The sequence below is a fragment of the Accipiter gentilis genome, chromosome Z (assembly GCF_929443795.1).
Source record: "Accipiter gentilis chromosome Z, bAccGen1.1, whole genome shotgun sequence".
Taxonomy (NCBI): domain Eukaryota; kingdom Metazoa; phylum Chordata; class Aves; order Accipitriformes; family Accipitridae; genus Astur; species Astur gentilis.
In genome coordinates this window covers 88,925,019-88,941,749 of record NC_064919.1, presented here as the reverse complement: position 1 = coordinate 88,941,749, position 16,731 = coordinate 88,925,019, and the positions used below count along the sequence as shown (strand labels likewise).

The 16,731-nt window shown below is 41.7% G+C and overlaps 1 protein-coding gene across 1 annotated transcript; it reads left to right on the top strand.

Moving 5' to 3' along the window:
* Positions 1–15,473, top strand: NARS1 (asparaginyl-tRNA synthetase 1). The gene is made up of 15 exons (XM_049795230.1): positions 1–103; positions 1,021–1,103; positions 1,317–1,382; positions 1,490–1,582; positions 2,018–2,107; positions 3,423–3,501; positions 4,498–4,568; positions 4,849–4,935; positions 8,511–8,732; positions 9,134–9,333; positions 9,786–9,921; positions 10,962–11,075; positions 12,668–12,799; positions 13,435–13,566; positions 13,977–15,473. Exons 1-15 carry the CDS (start codon positions 61–63, stop codon positions 14,106–14,108), a joined length of 1,680 nt encoding a protein of 559 aa, XP_049651187.1. The 5' UTR covers positions 1–60; the 3' UTR covers positions 14,109–15,473.
* The last annotated feature ends 1,258 nt before the right edge of the window (positions 15,474–16,731 follow it).

Sequence of the window (16,731 nt, the reverse complement as noted above, 5' to 3'; positions counted from 1 at the left end):
AAGCGCGGTGAGGGCGCTTCCGGTGGGCGGCTGCGGCAGCGGCAGTGCTGGGCGGCGGTCATGGCGGCGGACGTTCTGGGGAGGACGGCGGCCCTCGTCCTGGGTGAGGCCCGGCGGGCGGCCGCTGCGGTGCCGTGGGCCCGGCCGTGGACCCGGCGGGGCGCGGTGCGGGTGCGGTTGGGCCGGCCCCGGCCCGCGCCCCTCAGCCAGAGGGAGAAGATGGCGGCAGCGGCGGGCGGCTGCCGGTGCCGGCTGCTCTGGTCGGCGGCCGACGGGGAGGGTGCTCGTCCCGGAGCCGGGAAGGAAAGAAGCCCTGGGACGGAGGGGAGGGCTGGAGGCGCGGGAGCCGTAGCGAGACTCGGGGGACGGCTCGGTGTGAGGGAGCGCCGGTGAGGGAGGGCAGGGGGTGTTGGCGGTGGCCTTGCGGTCGGCCGCAGGCCGCACCCGCTCCGCGGCTGGCAGCTGAAGGCGAGCGGAGAGGAGAGGATCGCGTTTGAGGCAGCCGGTCAGCGGAGAGAGAGCCCCGGGGCAGGGAGCGGCGGCGGTGCTGGGGAGGCTGCGGGGCACGGGGGTCCTGCCCTGGGGCACTGGCTTCGCTCCAGGCGCTGGCGGAAGGAGGAGGTGTTTGCTGTGCTTTTAATTAGTCGTTCCTTGGCTGTGAGACCTCAGCTTTCTGATTTTTCTCAGCTTACTGCCTCCCTGCTTGCCTAGAAGAAGTTGTTTCTGTAAAAGGCTGCTTCCTCCTTGGCTCCTGATGTGTGGCCAGTGACATTCAAGAGTTCAGTACTGTGGGAGTCCTTAAAGCTTTAACAAAACACGTTTACTGCATGGGTTGATTTTTAGAATGGAAAATATGAAATAATTTTTAGCCCGTCTGACCAACTGTTGTTTTTGAAGGTTTATCACTGCTGATAACCATGAAGGTTTTATATCCTTGCGCATGTCCAGTTTCTTCTGCCCGTTTCTATAGCTGATAACTTTTTCTTTTGACTAATTGCCTATTTTTGTCACGTATTGCAGAAGAGCTGTATGTTTCTGAACGAGAGGGCAATGATTCCACTGGTGATGGGACACAAAAGAAACCGTTCAAGACTGTTTTAAAGGTAACTGTGGTAAACACCTGCTGTTCGTTTTGAAGAGTGTGAACTGCACGTTAGGTCAAGGGATTGGCCTTGTATTTCTAAATGCAAATTTTATACCTGTTTTTGCAACTCTGACCAAAAGGATCAGCAGTAGGATGTCTGCTCAGTCTCTTTAAGGATAACTTTAGTTCACTTGCAGTGCCATTGATTCTGTTATTTTCTCCCCATTTTTAGGCTTTGATGACTGCAGGAAAGGAACCATTTCCTACTATTTATGTGGATTCACAAAAAGAAAATGAGGTGCTGTAGCATTAGCGCTTCCTATTAGAAATTATTTTAATGCCCCTTTGTGTGAAGGGACACAAATGTAATCTTTTGTCTTCTGCTCTCTCCTTGGGTTGATTCAGAGGTGGGCCATTATTTCAAAGTCACAGATGAAAAATGTCAAAAAACTGTGGCACAGGGAACAAATGAAGAATGAAGCAAAGGAGAAGAAGGAGGTAGGTTGCAGATGATGGCAAGTTGGAGGAAGCGTGCCACCTTTCTTTTCCAAAAACATTGAACAGCATTGTTGTCATTCCAGTCCCTCTGAAAAAGCTTCAGTTTGTTCTTCAAGTCTGTCGTTGTTTTACACAATGTTGTTTGCTACTTGCCTTTGCTTAGATTAGGGCAAGCAAATGGTTGAAGCTGCGTGAGTTTTGAATAATTGCAATCTATTGCATTTAGACTTTCCAGAAAAAATGTGAAATGCATATGTGCATTGTTTCTCATCCTGGTGTTGAATTAGGGCAAGATTAGGCCCCAGCAGGGTAAGGTCAAGGCTTTTTATGACATCTGTGTTTGTAAGTGTACATTATAGTCCCCAGTAATTGTAAAGAGTGGGAATCTTACAAAACCTGGTTACAGCTATTTAATTTTTTTTTTTTTTGAACCAGGCAGAAGATCTCTTGAGAAGAGAGAAGAACCTGGAGGAAGCTAAGAAGGTTGTTATCAAGAATGATCCTAGTCTTCCAGAGCCAAAATGTGTGAGTAGAGTAAGATCCAGTGTGCTTGATACATGGCCTGTATTACAGTGTCTTGTCTGCACAAAGATTGAGTCTGTCTCTGCTTTGTGGCTCTGGCAGCTGTTGAAGGCCACTGTCTTGTTACTGTCCATAAATGTAACTTCGTTTTTATGATTATCTGTGTCCTCTAGTATATAGACTTTGGTCTTTCTCATACACTTGATGGGTGCCTGATCCTTAGCTCACATATCAGGCTTCTCTGTGTCTCTCTACTGATTGAGAGCATATTTCTGTTGGAAAAAACCCATTAGTTTTGCTTTGATTTGCTTTGATTATTGTAGTGGTGGAGAGTGAAGAAATAGTGCTGGTTGGAGGATGTAATTTAAGTTATTGAGTCATGGAACGCAGTTCTTATTTAGCTGTTTGTAGAGTCCTGCTGGATTTAGTGATTTGGTGCGGTCCTTAGCTTTGTAAGCAGGTATTATGTGTGCTGCTCTGTGATGGGTTTTTGGATAGACCCTGTGTAAAAGAAGTTTCTACATACATGTGTAGAGGATGGTTTTGATTGGAGCCCTGCGCTCCCCTGGCTGCTCTTTGAGAAAGGGTCAGCTGGCCCCACCTGTGCTGAAATCACAGTCTCTTCTAGACTGGTGCACTGTAGCAGTCCTTAATTGCCTGAGGCGTGATCCATTTTGAAGGTGACTGGTGGGTTAATTGTTCTGACTATAGCAGTATCAGTACTTCAGCTATATGTCTAGGTGTGCCTATGTCAGATCGAGGTATTTTAGCCTCCCTCTGCTTCTTTGACTGCTAACTGAACTCTTCCACTGAATGTCTTTAGAAATTAATCCAGAGTGCATTCAGAGCACCAGAATATGTGTCTGCGGCATCCTTTCCAAGTCTTTTGGTGATTTAATGTGCCTTGTATTTCCAGTAGTACCCAAGTCCTCTAGTCTTAAAGTGTGAGCTATTACGTGTTTTCACTTCTCCTTTTGGTCAAATGCAAAGTCACCTTCCTTAAAAACTATTACAGTCCTTAGTTTCTGCATGGCAAAATAAGCCTGCTGAATAGAAGGGACTCGATATGAAGTCTGGAAACGCTGTCCCAATGTACTGCCTGTCCTGGCTACAGTACTTTTTCTTTACTAAACAGCTATTTCATATTGACAGCTGTGCTTGTGCCCTGGATGGAACTTCACTTCAAAGTGCTGCTGGGAGGAGCCATTTTGGGGAGGGAGGCATCATATACATTTGTATTCTAAGTAATTATGTGGAAAACACCATTTGAATGGTGAATCATTTCTCTATTTGATTGCTTTTATTCCCTGCTTTACAGGTAAAGATTGATGCTCTGGAGGCTTACAGAGGCCAGAGAGTCAAGATTTTTGGCTGGATTCACAGATTACGGAGGCAAGGTAAACCACAAGCATTTAGAAGTTATTGAACCTGTGCAGAGAGATGGAACAAATGCAGTAGCCTTCAAAATTCGGACGCTTACAATGAATCAGACAGCACCTATTCTTAAATTTTTCAACCATCAGTTAGATGTCCTCTTTGGTTTATCACAGTGGTCGCTACAACACTGAAAATTCTGCACGATGAATGAGTATATAGACATTTCTTAGTTGAAATCTTACAGAATTTTCAGTTTTGAGGTCAGTCCTGCAGAATTTCTTCAAAAGACTTGTTTTGTGTTTTAAACTAATCCTGCAAATTGAGGAGCTAACTAGCTTCTGCTCATAATAAAATCAGCAAATTAGAATTTTAAAGTTATATGTAGTAGCATAATGTCTTTTAAGATAAGTTTAGTGAGTAGTACTTGCTATCACAATGATTGGTATTCTGATTAGCAAGGTGGCTTTGGTTGGGGCATAGAAGTGGATGGCAGAGGTGGTTCTGACTCCACAGGTATTTGTTCAAGTTGTCACTGAAGGACTTGATGAAGCGGTTGTGGATCTGGATATCATGAACTGTTTCTAGCATATTATTTTTGTAATTATATGCTTTTGTGGAGAGGTGGGTGACCAGGGTGATATCACTTTATCCGTGTTAGGTGTGCCTTGGGCCTGTGCATACAGCATTTCTGCAAACAGACTTGTAGACCCTCAGGACCAGAGGGACATCTGAGGTCATGGCATGGCGGTGCCATCCCAATCCTGTTGAGGTTGGAGCAGGCTTTGCTCTTGATGTCTACTGAAACTTATTTTAACTTGTTATACAAAATACAGCTCTGTGACAGGCTTCTATAACTGCTAATACTTCAGTGCTTACCTGGACCATCTTTGTTAAAATGGAAGAATGGGATCACAGTCCTTCTGCACATCAGTGATTAATATGTCTTGGGAGTGGGTCTGTTCAAATGGATTGGTGAATAAAGCTGAGGTGCTCTGATTTCTTCTCTTTTTAACTAGGAAAGAATTTGATGTTCATTGTTTTGAGAGATGGCACAGGTTTTCTTCAGTGTGTCCTTTCAGATGAACTGGTAAGATGTGGTGATTTCATTCTGTTCTGTCATTAAATAAGTGTTCATACCTCATGTGTTTTTTGTTCTATATAGACGATTGGAAGTTCTCCTAAACCTACTGATTAAGTTGTATTACTGTTAAATTGTGTCTCCTACCACTATAGTTTTTTTGTCAATGTAAGAACTGTTTAGAAGTGACTGTGGGTTAATCTTGTCTGTAACTCCAATAGATGTTGTAGGAAAACTAAAAATAAAAAAATAACCTTAACTGTGCCTTTGTCTCTTTTTCTCTTTGTAGTGTCAGTGTTACAACGGGCTAATTCTCTCTACGGAGAGCAGTGTTGCAGTGTATGGTACGCTGAACCTTGTTCCTGAAGGCAAGCAGGTATGGGAGTTGGTGTGTTTGGGTTCTCCTCTTCAGCAGTTTGTCATTTTCCAGATGGAAGGAGAAGCAGAGGTAGAAATAATCATTAGACGATTTTGGTGGGACTTTGGTTTAAAGAGAACAACAAATCTCCCAAAGCTGCTGCTGTCAGCCACAGTTCAGTGTGTGACAGGTGAACTACGTGACTGTTCTGCTTTTGCCTGAAGCAATACTCTACTGATATGTCCCATAGATATTACCTAGAATATAACAGTGGAAAATTATGCTAAGTAAATGACATAGCTTTATTTTCCCTAACAAGAGGTTTATTCAGTTTTTATTTTGTGAGATTAAGAATTTGGGATTTGCTGTCTTTTACTGAGATGGGTTTGTAGGCTCTTCACTGTGTTGTATTTGTCGTCCAGCACTTGGCAGATGTATGAACTAGGCAGTTTACTATAACTTGTTCTGTAAAATTTTATTTATAATGGTAGTCTCAGATTAATGACTGGGCAGGTGTGATTTTAGGTCTCAGAATATGATGATGCTTATGCCTTGTGCCTCTCATTCCAATCTAGATCTACACACTGTTACTGTTTGGAAAATTATTTGAATCTGGAGTTAGGGCTAAAGCTGTGTTAAGCAGGTATGTATGAATGATGTCCCATGAAAAGGATTCGGACTGAAGGCAGGAGAGAAGCTTTTAGGAACCATTATCTGTGACAGCAGCTCAATGCGCTCATCAGGATATGCAGGCCTATATCAGGATATTTACTGAAAATTATTGTAAGACCTTAGTCTTAGCTATTAGGAGGTGTGTTGCAAAACTTGTGGTGCAGAAACGGCAAGCAAGCTCAGGCCACCATTTGTTCTATTTGAATTGTAAGTAGTCCTTTTTAAGATATGAGCTCCTGATAGCTGCTTATAGTAATGTACTTTTTTTTTCTGAAGGAGAAAGCAAAGCAGTAATGTCGAGATTTAGAGGACAGATGTATGTTTAATCTTGCTAGTCTGTAAGCTTACCTCTTCCTTTAGATTTATATTCAAAATTGTCATCAACTCTTGCAATGAGAGTTGTTCTTTTGTGTGGATTGACGATCTATATCCTCCTGTCTGGTCTCTTGAGTAAGTGTACTAACTCTAGTAAGATAACAGAGAGGAGAAATATGTCGGGGGCGGGGGGGGGGGGGGAATATCATATTTTGGAGTGTTATATTGCTTCAAACTGTTTCCAAGATGTAGTAGACAGTATTTGAGCTAAGTAGTCCCTCGCTGTGGCTGCCTGTAGTGTGTAAAATAAGGTCAAAGTGTTAACCTTTTGTGGTACTTTGTAGATAATTCAGTTTTCTTGTAAGCCATGTACTGTTGGCCATTACTGGCACATTTTTCAAATGAAATTTGGATAGACTTAATTGTTCTGGTTGTCCCTGCCACTCAGGTCCTATCCCCAAGAGATTGACCTAAGGTTAGAGAGCCAAGCTCAGTTAAATGTGAGTCCACTCCCTGTGGTGTTTGCCAATCAGAAGTTAGTAAGATTTCCTTTCCTTCGTAGCTTACACTACTGGGACTTCTAAAAATAAATGCAGCTAAACAGCGTTCACTTTTTTTTAAACAACTTTATGCAATTTGGTAATCCTAAGTAACTCATAGCCTGTTACTGCTCATAATGTTTTGCACATTGAAAACACTTCATGTTTTCATGTCTCATCACAACGATGCAATGCTTTTAGCGGACAAAACCACCAGATTTGTAAAAATCTCTTGATTAGACTTTGAAAATCTGCATTTATTCCCTGAAAATACTGTGAATGAAAGTACCGTTTTAGGGGACAGAAGCTTTCTGTGACCCACACGGGGGAGCTGGTGAGACCAGAAATGAAGAGGTCTGTTCTGTAGCCTGGGCAGCTGGACAGGGCTGAGCCCTGGTGCAGGGTCCTCTGCTTGCCGTATGGCAGCAAATAGGACAGGGGAGATTAGCCAGCATGAAACTTGCTATTTTCACATTGTGGTGAGATGCTACCTAGTGCAGAAAGATTGCTTAGATGTCTCTGACAGACGGACTCAAAAGTACCCATAGTGAGCTAGTTCTTCCTCTGTTGTGATCTAAGCAAGTTTTTTCACCTTTTTTGAAGTCTGCCAGTAGGAGAATGTGGCTCAAATAGTATAAAGAACAAAATACCTTGAATGTCATACTGCAGTCTTGGGTCTGTGTCCTGGTTTCAGCTGGGATAGAGTTAACTGTCTTTCTAGTAGCTGGTACAGTGCTATGTTTTGAGTTCAGTATGGAAGAATGTTGATAACACTGATGTTTTCAAGTTGTTGCTAAGTAGTGTTTAGTCTAAAGTCAAGGATTTTTCAGCTTCTCAAGCCCAGCCAGCGAGAAAGCTGGAGGGGCACAAGAAGTTGGCACAGGACACAACCAGGGCACCTGACCCAGACTGGCCAAGGGTGTATTCCATACCATGGGATGTCCCATCTAGTATAGGAACTGGGAAGTGGGAGCGGGGAATCGCTGCTCGGGGACTGGGTGTCGGTTGGCAGGTGGTGAGCAGTTGCCCTGCGCATCATTTGTACATTCCAATCCTTTTATTACTACTGTTGTCATTTTATTAGTGTTATCATTATCATTATTAGTTTCTTCTTTTCTGTTCTATTAAACCGTTCGTATCTCAACCCAGGAGTTTTACTTTTTTTTCCCGATTTTTCCCCCAGTGGATGGGGAGGAGTGAGTGGCTGCGTGGTGCTTAGTTGCTGGCTGGGGTTAAACCACGACAGTCTGCATTTTCTTCTAATAGATGAGAGGACTTTTCGCTCTGTGTGTGCATGTAGTGTTCTTAAGGCATACAAGAAGGTTCTTTGTGCTAGTGTGTTGTGTTGTAGCACCATACAAATTACTATGAAGAAAATTAACTCCATCCCAGCCAAAACTAGTACACAGTGTAAGTTACCACAGAATGGTTTGGTTTGGTTGGGAGGAACCTCTGAAGGTCATCTGGTTCACCCTCTTCTTGAAGAAGATCTAATGTGAGGTCAGGTTGCCAAGGATCTTGTCCAAATGTGTTTCTGAACGTCTTCAAGAATGGAGACTACAGTCTGGCTTGGTCTATGGTCTAGCATTTCACCACCCTGTGAAGAATTCTTTTCTTTATAGCCAATTGAAATCTCCCTTGCTGCAACTTGAGACATTTGTCCTTTTGCTGAACACATCCAAAAAGAGTCTGGTTCCATCTTCTCTATAACCACCCATTAAATATTTGAAGGTAGTAAGTAGTTTCCCCCTTCTTAGCTTTCTGCTCTTCCAGTTGAATAAACCCAGCTGTCTGTGATAAACCGAATGCATCTGGATGCTTCTACTTATCTGACTGGAGTACTCAATCCCATTCGCATTAAGTCTGAGAGACTCAAGGTGGGTTACAAATGGCACTTCCAAGTGTGGTATAACTGAGTTACAAAGCAGTCAGTTTGAAAATACCTCAACTGGGATTTTAGCATCTTTTGTTCAAACTGGATTAACATCTCTGCCATGGTGCCGGATGGTGACACGTAAGGAGCAAAACATGGACTTCTGAAATTTTTGTTTCTCTTCAAATTGGCAGGCTCCAGGAGGCCACGAGCTGAACTGTGACTACTGGGAGCTTATTGGTCTGGCCCCAGCAGGAGGGGCTGACAATCTACTCAATGAGGATTCAGAGGTTGATGTGCAACTTAACAACAGGCATATGATGATTCGAGGCGAGAATATGTCCAAAATCTTCAAGGTGCGCTCCATGGTAGTACAGGCCTTCAGGGATCATTTCTTTGCCAATGGATATTATGAAGTAAGTATGTTTTTCCCTTGTCAGCAAGTGACTACTGTAATGTCCTGACTTCAAGACTATCTTTTTCCTGGGAAAACTGTGTAGACTTTCTAATTGACCTGAAAGGAGCAAAAGAAAAGCTGTCTCTTAGGAAACTATTATTTGATCACTTTTATAGACATAGATCTCAAAGGTGTGTAGACACTCCTGAGGCATCTAGGTGTTACAATGTGTTTCACAAACAGCCTGCATACCTGTTTTTAATGTGCTGAAAGATACCAGACTGAAGTACTTGTATGTGTGCAATCAAAAGCTTTGTAGGTAGTGTTCTGGAAAAGCATGCCTTGCATCACTCCTCTTATGTGTTGTCATCTTTGTCCTTAATTCCTCACTCAAGTAATGACAGTCTTGTTCTTTAACAGGTCACACCACCAACTTTAGTCCAGACACAGGTGGAAGGAGGCTCAACCCTATTCAAACTGGATTATTTTGGTGAAGAGGCATACTTAACACAATCATCCCAGCTCTATCTGGAGACGTGTATTCCAGCGTTAGGAGATGTTTTCTGTATTGCTCAGTCATACAGAGCTGAGCAGTCCAGGACCCGCAGACACCTGGCAGAGTATGGAGAGAGTATACTACTTTGCTGTTTATTTATAAGTGAATTTATAAAGCAGGGGAGTAGCAGACAGTTGGATGACATAATGTACAGTGAGCAGACAGTATAATGCTAATGCAGAAGGACTGAGCAAAAGTGTATTCGAGGGTAATGCCTTGTCTTGGTGAATGTCCAGCTGGTCATAATACATTGACATTTAGTGAAGGAAGATTGAGGCAAAACAGAGCTGATACATTTTGAGGAAGCTTTGTCTTTTTCGAAAATGCAGTTCATATTGTTGTCTTCCCCACACACACACCTTTTTTTTGTGGCTTTATTTCCTTTACAGTGTAGAAGTGGGAGAAAGGAAAAAGGGGACAAAAGTGTGTGGTTTTGGGTTGTGGGGTTGATTTTTTTCATAGCTAAAGATTAGTTGCTTGTGTGTGGTTTTGTAATGGTGTGACTTTGTGTTTCAGATACACTCACATTGAAGCTGAATGTCCTTTTATAAGTTTCGAGGATTTGTTGGACCGTTTGGAGAGCTTGGTTTGTGATGTAGTAGACAGAGTCTTGAAATCACCTGCATCAAGCTTACTCTATGACCTAAACCCGGTAGGCAGCTATGTGGAACAGTCATGAATAGCCAAGAAAATATGATCTTTAGCCTTTCCTGATCAGCATGTTCATTTGAGGAAGGCAGGGCATGGCAGTGAGCTCTGCTTGCTTACTAATATTAATAATAAGAAGAATATTAAATAACATTGCAAGAGTGAAAATGCTACAAGGCTGGTAATGACTTTTCCAGAAGCAGGGGACTGTGGGGGAAGAAGTTCCCTGCTAGCAAGTTCCAGGAGCCAGCAATGTGCTGGGATTTATTGCAATGTGTACTGTACCAGTGGAATAAAACCCTCTATCCCAGAGCTCGTAATATTGATCGGCTGGTACTTGCAGATTGAGCACAAGGGAGCAATGAAACAACTGGTGTTTTACTTTCCACACTGGAACATGGAGCTCTAAAGCTATTTTCATTTGTTAGAGACTCTTTGTCTTCTGTTGCCTTTGCAAAGAAGATGGCTTTAAGAGACTGCGAACTTTATCTCCATCACTAGCTTTTCTCTCAGACCACATACAAACTCAGTCATCCCTGACCTGTTTTCCTGATAAACACTGGGAGGTTCAGTTTTAAATTTGGGCTGAGGCAGGGGTCAGGAGATAGGAAATAGCAGAAGCACAACCCACCTCACAGAGGTGGGTTCTGAAGCTGTTCTGTGCATAGGGAAGCAAAAATGTTCTTTTGTGTCCTTGCCCGTGGAACCTCTGCTAATGGCTCAGTTTAAAACGCCTACATGTGAGATTAATTCCTACAGAAAAGGAAACAGCTTTGAAAATACTTTCTTCTCTCTCCTGCCAACTTTTCAGCATCTGTTCTGTGAGCCTCACTGGGCTTGGAAGATGGTTGTGTTTGGTGATAGCTTTTCAGTACTGAGCTTGATTTTGTTTGTTTATTTATTAAGTAATAATTTGTTGATGTATGACCTGGAAAGAGTAGTGTGTATGCTTCAAGTCTGGAGGTGGACTGGCTGATCAACTAGAAGAGTATTCTTTACAAATGGTACTCTTCCAACTGTCTTTATGTCTACCCTTACTTGCAGGGCTTCAAGCCCCCTAAACGTCCTTTCCGACGAATGAACTATACTGAAGCCATTGAGTGGTTAAAGGAACATGATGTGAAGAAGGAAGATGGCACTTACTATGAGTTTGGAGAAGTAAGTCTTTTTGAGGCTCTTCAGGAATTAAAAACAAAAAATCCCACTGCCCTGCACTCAGGGTGTTTAAGTCTCTTGAAAAACAGTGTGTTTGGACCATGATGCTATTGGGCTTACCATTGCTGTGTGAATCTGTCATGTTTTGTTTCGAATTATATTGATAAGAAGTGAAATTCTAGTTGCATTTAAGTTAAAGGGAGTTCTGCTATAAACTTCAGTGAGGCCTTGTTTTTTGTCTGGACTGTGCTAGGAGGTGTAATAATGGGGAATGCAAGTGTAGGTTGGGTTTTCACATAATGTCTTTGAACATTGGAATCAAAATCTGTGTTGTCATCTATCCATCTGTTCCCTGTCTCGCTCCCCTCCAACATGTAAGAAAAAATTATTTGAAGGCGCTCAAGAGGACTTGACAGTGTAGCCATAGTCATCAAAGGATTTAAGAAAGTGAGATTTTTAGGAGGTGATCATATAGTTGTTTAACTTCGAAGTCTACACAGCATATTCCAAGGGAACCTTGGCAGCTCAAAATCAGAGGTGTTTGGGTTTTTTGCTGTTACTGTTTTGCTATCTGTATCAAAGATGATAAAGATGATGAAGGGAAAGAAAGGCCTTCAAGTTGCACTGAACTTAAGGTTGCAGAGGGAAATAAGGATTCTTGCCTCCTCTCCCCCAATGCAGGCTGACATTTGCTATGTGAGCTGCCCTTGTGCAAGGCTTATGTTCTTTGTGCTTTCCTTGCTGTGCCTGCTATAGTTGGCTCCTTCTGCCCTGCTTCCACAGCAGTCAGTGCTGGAATGCAGTGTGCACTTGGATTAAAACAAGTAACAGGTGTGGCTGTTTTATCCTATTAAAGAAAAGTCTAATCTGACTTTAACTGAGAATCTAAGGGAAGTGTGATACCATTGGCTGAAAAAAAGTTCAAATTAAACCTTTTAGGGATAGAGTGTTTTGATAAACGAAGTCTGTTCCTTTAACAAGTTATGATCACATCATCACTGATGTTCCCTGTTGGTCAGTGTAACAGTGGTGTAACTGGAGTCATCCTTCACTTCTCAGTTTTAAACAGTAAAACTGCTGAATTGATCAAAATGAAACTTCTGCTAGGTGTTTCACGGTTTATCAAATTTCAGTCAGGAAACTTCAATAAAAACCAAGTAACCTAATCTATGTAAGTGATCAATTGAGGTTTTAAAAGAAATAGTCCATATACATAACAAGGAAACCCTTAAACTTCTTGGTCTTAAGGTTTGTGGAAAATGGTATTGGGGAGGAAGGAGATTAGGCTCTTCAGTGTTAACTGGTTCTTTGGAAAGTCTACATTATAGCTTAGGTTTTCCTCAGTTTTTTGTCTGAAACATTGGGAAGACTTGAATTGTAATTGAACAGATTCCCCCCTGATATATATGCTTTTATATATAAATATAGTTTTTTCTAAGAGAAGCTGGGTTTAAAAATTAAGGTATATTAGGATGAATGTGTAGATAGATACATGTGGTCTGAAACTGTCTTTGTTTCATGCCTGATACATGTGGGACTCCAATAACTTGAGTGGGTTTCGTTTTAAATATTAATAAAGCCTTCTTTAACGTTAGGATATTCCTGAAGCTCCTGAGAGACTGATGACAGACACCATTAATGAACCAATCTTGTTGTGCCGATTTCCTGCAGAGATAAAGTCTTTCTATATGCAACGCTGTCATGATGATTCCCGCCTTACTGAATCTGTAAGTTGGTATTTTACATAGTGTTGCAGGCTTCTAAATAGAGTGGGGAATGTCCCTGTGAGTGAGCACAAAATGAATAAGTACCACAGGAAAATCTTGGAGAATTCTTACCAGGTTTTATTTTGGGTGTCTCTTGGCATGGCTTGTTGATCCTATAGAAATAAACAAAGCAACTCCGAAGTGCTAATAAAATGTCAGTAGGTCATAGTGAGCATGCTCTTCACTGACCTCAGGTAAGTGCTAGTCTAATGACAATACTTCTGTTGCTTCTTGGAGACTGTATTCTCTAAACACTAGCTGTCTGGCAGCTGGGAAGAGTGGTGGTTGTTAGGTTGTTAGGTGGTTGCTGGGTTTGTGGCATGGTTTGGTTTGTGGGTTTGTGTTTTTGTTTTGGTTTTGTTGGTTTTGTGTTGGGTTTTTTTTTTTACAGTTCAGCGCAACCAAGAGCATTAGAGATTAAGTTAGAGAACCTAGTCAATTAGTTTATTCCATCTATAAATTGGGTCTGTCATGGAGCATTAAAATTACATGGCAGAATGTGTTCTGGAAATATGCTTTTAAGTTTGGGCTGTTTTTCCTTCCCCTCATGCAGGCAGCTTCATTGTAATAATTTGGTCTTATGCTGTGTGTTGTAGGTTGATGTGTTGATGCCTAATGTTGGTGAAATTGTTGGAGGTTCAATGCGTATCTGGGACAGCGAGGAGCTACTCGAAGGCTATAAGAGAGAGGGCATTGATCCCACACCGTACTACTGGTATACTGATCAGGTTTGTAAAACAGATTAGACGTGCTGCTTGTCATACATGATATTTTGATTTTTTTTTTTAAGTCTTCTGCAATGTTTATTGTTACATAAAGAGAGGTTGGCCTTCACAGACTTGAATGGCTAAGCTCTAACTAGCATAAGGGGAGGAGAAAAGGAGGTGGTTAAAAAAGAATCATTAAGACTTTCTTTTCTAGCTTCGTTTTTCCTCTTCTAGTCCTTACACTGCCCCTGGAAACTCAGGACAGCTAAGCACACATATCTTGCCTGAAAAGAGTATAGTCCATTTTCCTCATCATTCAGAAAGTAATCTTGGAAGGGTTTGGTGGTTTTTTTTTTTCTGGTGGTAGTACTGCAACTATAATATAAATAACAAGAAAATGTTTAATATCTACTCTGATTTTAATTTCACAGAGAAAATATGGTACATGCCCTCATGGTGGATATGGTTTGGGATTAGAACGGTTCCTAACCTGGATTCTGAATAGACACCATATCCGAGATGTCTGCCTCTATCCACGCTTTGTCCAGCGCTGCAAACCTTAGGCATCTTTGTAATAAACCCTTAGAAAACTGAGCAACTGATGCTTGGAAAAAACCAATACACTCTGCTGTGCTACAGCCCCTCTGAGAACAAGACTTACTGCAACCTGTTGGTAATACAAATGCTAATTTAGGGCATGAAAAGGAAAAGAAACAAAACCCCTTTTTAAAGGAAAATGCTACTAATTAACTGGAAAAAGCCTGAGGAAAAGTTGTGAGGTGTATTTATGCTCTCAAGTCAATGTAAAATAAAGATCCTGATAAGCTGTCATTTAAAAAACAAGACACGCTTCTGCTTTTAATTTTTATGACTTAAAAGAAAATATGCTGGGCATTGATGTTGTGGGTTTTTTTTTAAATTTGCTTTAATTTTAATCTGTTTTCTCTTGTGGTTTCTTGTTGGAAAAATCAAGAGTTCAAGCTCTTTAAATTCCCAAATACTGACCTCTGAGAATGGTATGAAGAGACATCATCTAAAGAGCTCAACAAAGTATAACAATGGGAATAATTATGTTAAGCGCTGCACTTTTTTAGCTCCTACTGGTTTTAATGGAAGTTCTGTTTGAGTTCAAGTCACAAAGTATGTAGTACTGAGCACAGAATTCCACTGCAAGAGATGTGGGTTGTTTTGGGTTTGGTTTTTTTTTCCCCCAGATTATTGGTTAGAAATGATGAGGCTCAGGGTGACTTCGCTACTTCTTACCGATACCAGTGGATGAAGCGCTGTAGTGGGTCCATGCACACCCAGCCTATGTGGAATTACAGTAGGAAGGGACATGTTGTCAGAGCAGTGTCTGTTAGCTCATGGACACTGGGATGTTTGTGGTGTCTTCCAAATTAAGATTCTGCCATCTGTTTGAAACCAGAAACGACTCATTGAAGACCCAAAGCAACTGGTACCTTTGAAATACAATTGGATTTCAGCATTGTGTGCTGACTGAATTGCTGTGCTCTCTAGGTGAGTTGTAGTCCAAGCAGTGCTCTCCCACATCATGCTAAAGTATGTTTTCATAGTAGAGCAGTTCCATGTTGCCTAGCTGGCTCCATGTTTTCTTATGCTACTGTGTCTGAGCAGATTCGCTGTCTGTAATCAAGTTATCAAATAGGATTAATTAAATATTTAATGTGTTGAGTCATCTGTATGCTTTTTAGTCATAAATAAAGTAATTCCTTTTACTAGAGAGAAAAAAAAACCTGGTAGGTGCATCATTTGCTACCTGCACTGAGACTTGATCTGGATCTGCCATTCATAGAATTGTTGAGCTGTGTGATACCCATATTTTTGTAATAAATGACTGGTTTCTTCATCTTGCATGTTACATATATAAACTGGTCTAAATCAGCAACCAATAAATTATGGCAACATGAGTTGGTGTGCAAGACAGTAGTTCTTGACCTGTAATGTCTGTTCCTTTCCTTTCCCTTAGCCTTTATAGCTTACTTGCTTAGTGTAGCCTGTGCTGGCATAGGCAGTATTTATGTGCGCAGAAGCACAGGAAGAGTAAATTTTCAAAGGCAGTAAACACATACTCAAAAAAATGGAGCTAGCTTTTTTCTTTTTAAACTAAATCCCCATTAATTAACTTAAAGGCATGAATTTTTATAATTTGGATAGACCACTGCAGCTACCCAGTTGAAACATCCTAGAGAGAAGAAATGAGAATAAATGTGGTGCCGAATAATTGGTTGCCAAGGCAGCAGCTCCAGGGGGAGCAGGCCTGTGACTTCTGGCTGCTTGGAGCTGTGGCTACCCAAAGTGAGGCCAGGTTTGTAAGCAGAGTTAACATCTGCCTCACCAACTAGTAGGTTAGAAGAAGCGAGGTTATTTCCAGAGCTCTTAAACATCTGGATTTAATGTCCTGGGGTTTGTTGGGGACCACTGTGGCATTGCTGTGTGACCTGAGGGGTGCAGGGGAGGTGAGCAGAGGCTGCATGAGGATGAATGGAAAGTGTTAAGAAATTAGCATTGCAAGGATGGTTTTCTTTCTTATCTGCCTGTCTTTGAATTCACCCTTTTCACCTGCTTTCCCAGTCCTTTCGTAGCCAGAACAGAAGAAAATCTTATACAGTTAACATGCCTCGGCTGCCTCTCACACTTGCCCTACTCTGTTCTTGATGGTTTGTTCTTTGTCTAAATGTAGAAATTAAAAGATTCTTTTAAATAACTGCAAAAGTATAGTCAACCGTAAATTTCTGTGGTTTGGGGGATTGTTGCATATGTGTTAAGTACATAAGCTAGAGGAAGAGGAGAAAAATTAACAAGTTAGACTGCCACAAAATGCTAGCAGTTTCTTTATTCTTGTGTGACAACTTGCAGCAAGCTATGGGAAGTCACCCCAGTCCAAAAGTTGGAACATGCTACCAAACAGCAATTGTGCCCCTTGGGATTTTGTTTTTGTGGGATTTTTGTTGGTGGTGGTGTTGGGGGGAGGGGGGGGCAGGTGCAGGGAGGGGAGCTCGAGAGTCCTTCTGTAATTCAGAATATTTAGGAATTTATGAGCATTTATGACTTCTTATAAAAAATTTTCTTCGAGTGCCTGAAGTGATGGGAAGGGAGGACAAGGGTTGGGAAAAGATACTACTAGAAAAACATCACTTGCTGACAATTGGTTTTCTATCTTTAAAA

What these genes read in the sequence shown, in the direction of transcription:
- NARS1 (XM_049795230.1), top strand. Translation starts at nt 61, where the DNA reads ATGGCGGCGGACGTTCTGGGGAGGACGGCGGCCCTCGTCCTGG. An exon ending in TTGTTCCTGAAGGCAAGCAG is followed by an intron (nt 4,936 to 8,510) that starts GTATGGGAGTTG and finishes TCAAATTGGCAG; the next exon opens with GCTCCAGGAGGCCACGAGCT. An exon ending in ATTCCCGCCTTACTGAATCT is followed by an intron (nt 12,800 to 13,434) that starts GTAAGTTGGTAT and finishes TGTGTGTTGTAG; the next exon opens with GTTGATGTGTTGATGCCTAA.